Genomic DNA, 9,377 nt, shown 5'->3' with positions numbered 1-9,377 from the left:
TTGACAGCAACCTTGTTCTCCGCAGCAGCAAACATAGCGTAGAAGCGTGAGTTCTCATTGGCCAGAAGGGCAGACGGTGTGTCAAATTCCACTACCTAGAAGCAAACAAGGCAGATAAAGTATGTCAGTAAAATCCAGCAGAAAATGGATTCCCACCCCTTGGTCTTGTGACACAGTAGTAAAGAAGCCAAAACATGGCAGTAATCTTTAGATGAGACAACAGGCAGTGAAAGTATGTGCATTTATGCATAAATATTGTAACCTGGGATGCTCTAAACTAGGTTCAGACAAACACTGGAACTACCCATCAGGAAGCAACCTCTGGTGGCTCTGGCAAACAGAGGCGGATGCTATAGGTTTTTCCCTTCTCTACCTTTAACAGCCTTGCCAAATGTTCTTACATTTGATTTAACTGTTTATGGCTCCCACATGGAAGCCTGAAAAGTGGGTAAACTATCTCTCATATGCCTGTTTGATACCACAGGGCTTCATGAAAGTAATGGGAAACTGCCACTGAGCCCCAGCAGAGATGCTTACGTTATTACCCATGTCACAATTAACCTACAAAGGGTGTTTTAAAAACACTTTTAAAAGAGAGACTGTTACTCTATGGTACTTCCTTGGAGTGTAAAAGAGATTTTGCCCTCTTTGATCTTGTCACAGTCAGGCAATAACTGATTCTATTGGAGTATTATTACCAAGGATGTGAATGAACAGAGAGGATTTTCTACCCTGCAATACTAGCTGTTCCTTCAGTTCAGCCTGCACATATGGCACCACCAGATTGCAACAGGAACTGCAACCACAAAAGTCTTTCTGCTTACCTGTCCTTGTGTTAGCACCATGATCCGATCAGAGCCCAGTACCGTATGCAGGCGATGAGCAATTGTTAACATAGTGCAGTCTGCAAATGCCTCTCTGATAGTCTCCTGAATCAGTAAGTCTGTCTCTGTGTCCATAGCAGCTGTTGCTTCATCCAGTATCAAAATCTGAAAGCAGCACATAATCCTAGCTGTTACCCATAGTAACACTTTCCCTCCCTGAACATAAAAATATGTAGAGCAGGCAGAATTACCATGACCAAGAGTTGTCACAACTGGCAATCATTATGGAGCTGTGGTCACAAAGGTAGTTTTTACAAGCACCCTTTCAGTTTTCTTTATGTAATTGCCCTCAACAAAGTTACCTTATGGATCACACTTGCATTTTATAGTCACATCCTAGAGCCACAAGATGATTGGATTCTGACCTGGGCCTCAAGTTTCCACTACTTTCAGTTTTACATTCAGCAGCTAAATCTCAAATACAAATTTTACCTGGTAAACTAATCTGACACATCCTTGGTGGTGACAGTTCCTTCTGAAATGAGTCAATACTGACTAGGCTTACTAGCTTTCTTACGCTGGAAAGAATTACCCTTCCTCTCAGACTCAGACAAACTGATTTGGAGTGGTGTTTTGTCAAAGCTAAACCAGACTTGGTTTGTGTAGGTACTGCAGAGAGAGCAGTAATTTCTGCTGAGTAGTCTTGGCTTTAAAAAGATGCAGAAGGAACCTTAAAATACGGTGCGCAACATTTAAGAAAAAAGAACATTAAAATCAGAATCCTAGTCAATCCAAATGTCCTTTCTCACTGTAATTATTATTTGTCTTCCATTCCTGCAAAACCCTTAACTTCACTGGCACAGCATGGTCCCAAATTCCACTTGGAGACTACATTTTAGTGGAACACCATGTACAAGGGAAGTACTTGGTTGACACTTACAAAAAGGTGGAAGAAAGAAAGAATCTGATGCTCACCTGTAACAGGATACTGAATAAATGATTAGGCCAGTCTGACACACAATTAACAACACTAACAAGCAATACTTTTCTGCAGCTGGCTACAGATGCCTTTCTAGTTGTTCTAACTCTACACCATCTGTGGGTTGCAATAACTGTTGGTGTGATTCCTCTGACAGATAGAATGAATCTAGCACAAAAGAGGCTTGCTCAATGCTGTCTCCAGCTTGCAGTTTGCTGTCTCCAGCTATTTCTCTCATCATTATGTTCACCTTGCAACGACGCAGTAGAGCTCTAGCTATGCACAGTAACTGTCTCTCTCCAACTGAAAAGTTTTCCCCATTTTCCATCACTTCTGAGTCAAGTTTCATAGGCAGCTGGGCAACCTGTGTGGGAAAGCAGAGGCAAAAACCTCAGAGCATTGCACAGACTTTTTGTATCTCCACGGCATGAGACAAACAGTTGCTCCTCCTGCAAATCTGATTTTGCCCACATTCCAAAATATCCATCACACTTTGCTGACCATCTCTCCCTCTTTCTGTTGGGGAAATTAGTAACAAACGACTAATGATAAAACAACAATACATCAGACCTGCTCAGTCTGGTTGAAATGCCCGTGACTCAGTGACAGCTCCCGAGAACACTACTAGTTGTTAAGCTAGAAGAGCTATATCCTCTCAGTAGGCAACTTTAGAATGACCCAAGTACAAAATATTTGATTTCTAGAAATGTGTGCCATGTACAAAATCATATCACCACGAATACAGATCTCCTGACAGTCTTTCTCACCAAGAGAAGAGTGAACCTAGTCCCTGCAGGAATTACTGCAGCCTACATACCATAGCCATACATGCCACCTGACTTACAAGAAAAGAAGAATTGGAAATGTCATGGCAGTAAGACTTGCTGCAGAGGGCCTTGCAAAGGGCAAAAAAAAACCCCCAGCCTGCAAAAACCGTCCCCCAGGGCTCAAAAAGGTGAGAAGTGATTTATGTGCCCAAAACAAACCACTTAAGCCAATAAAATTTACAAAACCCAAGATGGTTTTATTTACTGTTCAGATTTCTGCCTCAATGAGACATTTTGCAAACACGCTAAGGCTACAAAATGTCCAAGCTGACAAAAGACATGCAACGCTGACCATTCAATATGTCACGGCTGTTATAGGAGCGACCGTGCCCACCCGGGCCACAGGTCCCGTAAAACAGGGATGGTATGCAGTGTTTAAAACTTAAAACTTACATTTTACGTTCAGTATAAATGTGCATGTGTGACATTTACACTCACAAATGTAAATGTAGAATGCACACCTAAGGCACATATAGAAAAATATCACGTGAAATATTGTAACACCCTGGGAGTCCCTGTCATGAAGCAACACTCTGCTATGCTATATACTAAAAAAAGTAAACATCCAAAATATGGCACATTCTCCAAAAAAATCAGTCTCATTACTAGAAATAAAGCATAGCAAATAAGGGAAAAAAACTTCCAAAGAAAAAGCTTTATCTAAAGGTTTCTGAAACAGCTACTAACAGAACACGTAGGTTTGAAAGCCAAAACACAAACTCTCACAGGGCACGTAGTACTTACACACTCCTTCATGTGAGTCCTTTCCAAAGCATCCCAAATTTGTTCCTCACTGTACTGATTGAAAGGATCCAAGTTTGATCTGGAGGGGGAAGCAGAAAACATAACCAGAACTTTTATTCAGCAATGAATGGCAAAACAGCAGTGTGCTAATTCATTCAGATGGATGATTCCCATCTAGCCTTCCACTGACAGAACTTCCTTGCCAAGGAAATCAGATACTCCCAGCTCACTAGGGTTAGAGAGAGTAGAGATGGAAGGCAAAGATTCAAAAACTTCAAGCAAATCTAAACAGAAAGCAAGACTTTCATAGAGGATGATCACATCCAGTTCTGCATTGGGCCAGCTAAAATCATTTAGCTTTGCTTTTTTTGTTTCAAAAACAGAGAACAGAAGCTAGGATGCCCGAGAACTAACATCTCACCAGGCACCTATTTGAGTTCAAGTATAAGCTGGTAGTTCCCTTTTTCCTTCTTGCCTTCTTATGGTCTCACTAACCTCACAGTGCCACTGAACAGCACAGGTTCCTGAGGAATTATTGAGAGTTTGCTGCGAAGATCTGCCAAACCAATGTCATTTATTTTCACGCCATCGATTTTAATGCAGCCTCCAGACAGTTCAACCAGACGAAAGAGTGCCATTCCAAGGGAAGACTTCCCTAAAAATGAGACAGGAAAAACAATACTAGTGTTTCTACAGTCATAGCTGCTTTGAGATGAGAAAGCATTTTAAAAGCTGTCCGTGTGTAAGAAAAGTGTTTTAAAATACCATAAAGTCCTGGCAAACAATGCTGGTAAATGCTGCGGTTCAGCGTTTAAACTTCTAAGCAATTGTAGGGGCAGCTCCTAATATCTTCTCACAGAAGCCACCCCTGCAGTGGTGCCCCACCCCCGCTACCCAAACATTACCATGTAAACCAAATACAGCAATATTCATTGCTTATTTAGAAACTACATTTTGGAGCTGGTTTAAGTCACATCAGAAACAGGGGTTTTGATTCTTCACATTACAGACTTCTGAGATAGCTTAGAGCCAAACCTGGCTGTAGCATCAGTACAGAAAACTTTCAGGAGAGTCAAATAAGCTGCACTGAGCATGTTGTAGGTAGCTTTCTGGGCTGATAAGTAGCTTGGGGCATTAAACATTATGAGCATACCAGCTCAGGCATAGTAGGATATCCCTCTACTTTAAATGAAAACTTGTTTTCATTATTGTTTACAGGGATCCTACCTATGTATGCACACAAACAGAATCCACCACTGACAGGCTGCTGGACCACTCCTGTGCAATTAACAATTTATGGAAACACAGAGAAGACAGAGGAGAACCAATATGACTGCCCCACTCTATTTCATTCCCATTCTGTAAAAGTAGTAATTTAACTCTGCTTAGTGTTTTTCCTTACCTGAGCCTGTCCTTCCCACAATGCCAATCTTTTCCTTCGGTTTGATAGTAAAGGACACTTTTTTAAGTACTAGAGGGAGGTTCTCTCGGTACCGCATCTCTGCATTTTCAAAAACAACTTCACCTTCCTGTGGCCAGTCCAGAGGAGGAGTTTTATTCTTAATTCGAGCAGGAGCTTCCAGGGAAAGCGTCTTTAAAACAAAACCAGAAGTTCAGTTTCCAATAAAAAAACACCAGAAAGGAAAATTATCAGTTGCAGCTTTCAGCAGGAGTTCTTCCCTGCAGACTTGGCCCATATCAGTTTATGGCAGTTTTATGATGAGCTGTATGGCTGGATGTGGGCCCAGAGGTTCAGAAGTTTGCTGTATTACGTTGACCACACTGTTACTCCCCTCCCATTGCCTCAGTAATGACATTGGTCCTTCTACACAACAATGTTTTTCATCAACGGAATTCAAAATATACTTTAGGCCTATTATTTATGAGCACAATCCTATTGAGTTTTGTGGCACTCCAAAGACTGGATGCTTCTGGATGCAAAATCCGCTGTATTTCTAGGTCTCATTTGTTATGCCATGCCAAGGTCACCTCTGTTGATTCTGACACAGAAGAGAACGTCCACATGACACATTGTACAAATTCTACCCTCCTCCTTTTCTCTTCCTCGTTCTCCCCTGTTCTGTTAAATCACCGAATCAGTTGGGCCCCTTCTAGCTTGCTCACTTTCACTATTTTACTCTGCCCCTTAATAGGTCCCTCATTAAGCAGTTCACAGATTAAACAGAAAAGCAGGACCTCTGAAAACCAAACATGTGCCTTTATAGCATGTTTAGAATGAAGCCAAGGTCACTGTCCCATATTTAGCACAAGCAGCCTCAGAGAATGGCAGAAATCCTGTCGTGGGATTCATCTCATGTAACTTTAGACACATACAAAGTAAGAATCTCCAACTGAACCAGGCCCCATCAACTCCTTCATAGTCACTACAAAGAAGCTAGCGTTTCTGGAGTGTGATTTTTCTCATTCTAATGTAAACACACAAAATAGGTAATAAATTGCCCTCTGGAGATAGCCATTTCCTACACTGACTATAGAGATATCCCACAGGAACTATGTCAATTGTGGACATCTGCAACATCTAGTTAGAGGCAGATTAATTGTACCCCAAGGGCTTGAGAAAAACAGCAATATTCTATGATAGTACTCCCGTTGTTTGAGCTTGGTGTTCATAACAGCAACCTTGGAGCCTGCACTGAAAGAAGCCAAGCTAAGGCTTCTTAAGAAGCCAAGGACTTGCTAAGACACAGAACCAGCATGGTGTTTCAGTGCTCACTCACCTCTTCACTTTAGATTCAAACTAGTTTTACAGTTTCATAATAAAATGGCTGTCTAGAGATCCACATAAGAAAAATCACAGGAAGTGTTGCTTAATAGTGATATAAAATGATAGACAGTAACTAAACAAAAACACCCCAACAGTCTACAACTATCAGTTTTGCCACTGAAGGCCTGACAGTGATAAATCCATCTCACCCCAGTGAGAGATACCAGGCAGTATTCGGCACACAGTTCTCAGCTTGTGCGGTCACCAAGTCTTCCATACACAGAAATTACTTTCTACTTAGATGCCACAAGAGGACTGGGGGAGTGGGCAGTTTCAATTTTTTTTTTCTCTTCCGTATTAAATCCACAGGCTAAAAAAAGTTCCGTATTAAATCTACAGGCTAAAAAAGGTAAATCAACTACTATGTAGCCCAGATTTACCAAACAGATATATATCTCCCTCTGAAGTTCAGAGGGAATGTGTATTATGTATTAAGTAAAAAAGCCTTTCACCTCAAAGACCAGACACAGTAGAAGGCTTTCTCCTGGCTACACTTTCCCCATTGACTTACACCCAGTTCTGCATACACAAATCCTAGTTACGAAGAAAGGGTTACAGATAATCAGAGCAGCTTGCTAAGCATTTAGGCCTGGCACATTTCTCATGTTTGCAATGAGAGCAGTTCCTTGACTTTCTAAGCATATAGAAATATATTATATATGATAGCTGTGGAAAAAGAAGCAGACTTATTTGGTTGAAGCAGAATTACATGTAGATAAAGTAACAAACAGTTACTTTACAATCTGTATAATGAAGGAGTTCCATTAGGTTTGGAATGAAGGATGCCAGAACACCATCCTTTTACTGTAGAATATTGCACTGAATTCCCAGTTACCCCTTTCACACACTCCTTTCACTCACTCTCTGAGAATGTCAGCAAACTTTCAATATCCTTATGTAACTTCAGTGATGCCAAGCAAGTGACGCCTGTAAGCTTAGCTACCTACCCAGCTCTTGTGCCATTCATCCTGCCAATGCTTATATAAATGCTTCATAAAACAAATTCACTCTGCAGTATTACAGTACGTGCATTAATGTGTTTACAAGACCAGAAACATACATTCTGTACTAAGGCAGACTATGGCTGACTTTCTTTTTTCTCTTATGCCAGCAACATAACAAGCAACAAGAAATTTTACAACAGGCACTTTAATGTATTATTGTCCTACCTTGATATAGTGGTCAATCCTCTCCACTGAGGTGAAGCGAGCTTCTGTTTCTGAAGCAAGTCTGACTGTAAACTGGAATAACCCTGTTAACTGGAGCAATGGGAGAAAACAAAGACAAATTTAGAGAACTGCAATTTATTACTGAATTAAGAGACGAACCTAATGGATAGTGTGGCCAGCAGGACTAGGGAAGTAATCGTCCCCCTGTACTCGGCACTGGTGAGGCTGCACCTCGAATACTGTGTTCAGTTTTGGGGCCCTCACTACAAGAAAGACATTGAGGTGCTGGAGCATGTCCAGAGAAGGGCAACGAAGCCTGGTGAAGGGTCTAGAGCACAAATCTTATGAGGATCGGCTGAGGGAACTGGGGTTGTTTAGCCTGGAGAAAAGGAGGCTGAGGGGAGACCTTATCGCTCTCTACAACTACCTGAAAGGAGGTTGTACAGAGGTGGGTGTTGGTATCTTCTCCCAAGTTACAAGCAATAGGATGAGAGGAAATGGCCTCAAGTTGTGCCAGGGGAGGTTTAGACTGGATATTAGGAAAAATTTCTTCACCAAAAGGGTTGTCAAGCATTGGAACAGGCTGCCCAGGGAAGTGGTTGAGTCACCATCCCTGGAATATTTAAAAGACGTGTAGATGTGGCGCTTAGGTACATGGTTTAGTGGTGGACTTGGCAGTGCTAGGTTTACAGTTGGACTTGATGATCTTAAAGGTCTTTTCCAACCTAAATGATTCTATGATTCTTGATACAAGTGCTCTTGGCATTGGGCACCATATAGCTAAGGTGCCAAGGCAAGTTAATTTTAGTTAATAGTTAATTTTAAAAATAAGCATAATGTATTAATCACTTGGAAAGCCAGCAGTTTAGAAAGGTTTCCCACAAGCAACAGCTTTAGATATTAGCAGCCGAAGTTTTGTAATTTCACTTTACTACCACCAGGAGGCAGAAAAGGCCAAACAACAGCTCTAATAGCAAGTCTTCTGAGCCCTGAAGTCTGTCTAACCCGCACAGCTGCAACACTGGATGCTGTTCGCTCTGAAAACATACTGCAGGCAATACATTAAGACATCAGTTTGGCAGATGTCTGATGTACCATCAATCCCATTTCTGGAAATATCCAGGAAAATTGCAATATGCAGCACATGAAGAGCCCCAAACGGTTTCTACTTCATCATTTAAAAACAGGCAGCTCCCCAAAACAATAGCCTTAAGCACCTAGCTCCTCATCATTTGTAATTTGGCTGCTAGCAAAAGGTCCTGACTCTGAATTGCTTTCCCCTCTGTTACCAAAAGGGGTAACAGTATCTTTTTCCATTCTAGTGCATTAAGGAAAATTTTCTATGGTGTGTTACTTTTACTTACTAGCAATAACTACATTAAACAAGATATTAAATATTACAGTATGTGGACATACTCACCTGCACAGCATATGAGATAGCCAGCCCAGCATAGGCAGGAGGAATCTGGCCATGCATTAAGACAATCATAAGGCCAGTGGTTGTGATAAGAGCAATGCTGATAATGTCCAGTCGTACAGCTAGCCAGCGCATTGCACAGCTGAACAGGTAAAATGGTGCCTGATTGTCATCTAGGAGCTCCTGATACCTGAAACAAATACAGGAAAGGTTAGTAGACCTCCATGAGCCTGATGTTCTACAAATACCCGAGCTACTTAAACCCTTGTTCCAGTATCAGAATTCAGGGTGGGAAGACTAGTATGTCATTGACAAAGTCTCAAACCAGGCCATGAAAGCAGGGTTTACAAACTTTCCTGAATACTGTCAGATATGTACTTAGCTCAAACTCTCGGAAGTCTAATTACCAAGTTTCTGGTAATTAGACAATGAATTATACTGGGGGTGAATCAAAATTCAGGGACATTACACACACTTTCACCGCAACTTCACCTATGCAAGACCTCCCAGAGGATGCTCGCTCGGTGGCTACAAGTTATTCCACAGGTAACAGCAGCAGTGCTTCAGAATATGCACAAACTACGTGCTATTTTATACACAAGTGTAAAAGTAAAGTTACATTAAGTTTTGAC

The 9,377-nt window shown here is 41.4% G+C and overlaps 1 protein-coding gene across 7 annotated transcripts in view; it reads right to left on the bottom strand.

Moving 5' to 3' along the window:
• ABCC5 (ATP binding cassette subfamily C member 5) overlaps positions 1-9,377 on the bottom strand; it is a 51,639-nt gene that overhangs the window by 3,063 nt on the left and 39,199 nt on the right. For all 7 annotated transcript variants that reach the window (XM_075507016.1, XM_075507019.1, XM_075507017.1 and 4 more), the window contains 8 exons: positions 8,749-8,935; positions 7,329-7,418; positions 4,777-4,966; positions 3,870-4,029; positions 3,375-3,453; positions 2,054-2,167; positions 825-989; positions 12-95 (listed from right to left, as the gene is read on the bottom strand). In XM_075507016.1, coding sequence (XP_075363131.1) covers positions 12-95; positions 825-989; positions 2,054-2,167; positions 3,375-3,453; positions 3,870-4,029; positions 4,777-4,966; positions 7,329-7,418; positions 8,749-8,935 — 1,069 coding nt within the window. The remainder of the gene's footprint in view (positions 1-11; positions 96-824; positions 990-2,053; positions 2,168-3,374; positions 3,454-3,869; positions 4,030-4,776; positions 4,967-7,328; positions 7,419-8,748; positions 8,936-9,377) is intronic.

This window comes from Mycteria americana, chromosome 7 (genome assembly GCF_035582795.1).
Source record: "Mycteria americana isolate JAX WOST 10 ecotype Jacksonville Zoo and Gardens chromosome 7, USCA_MyAme_1.0, whole genome shotgun sequence".
Classification (NCBI taxonomy): Eukaryota; Metazoa; Chordata; class Aves; order Ciconiiformes; family Ciconiidae; genus Mycteria; species Mycteria americana.
This window is presented reverse-complemented; position numbering and strand designations above follow the sequence as displayed.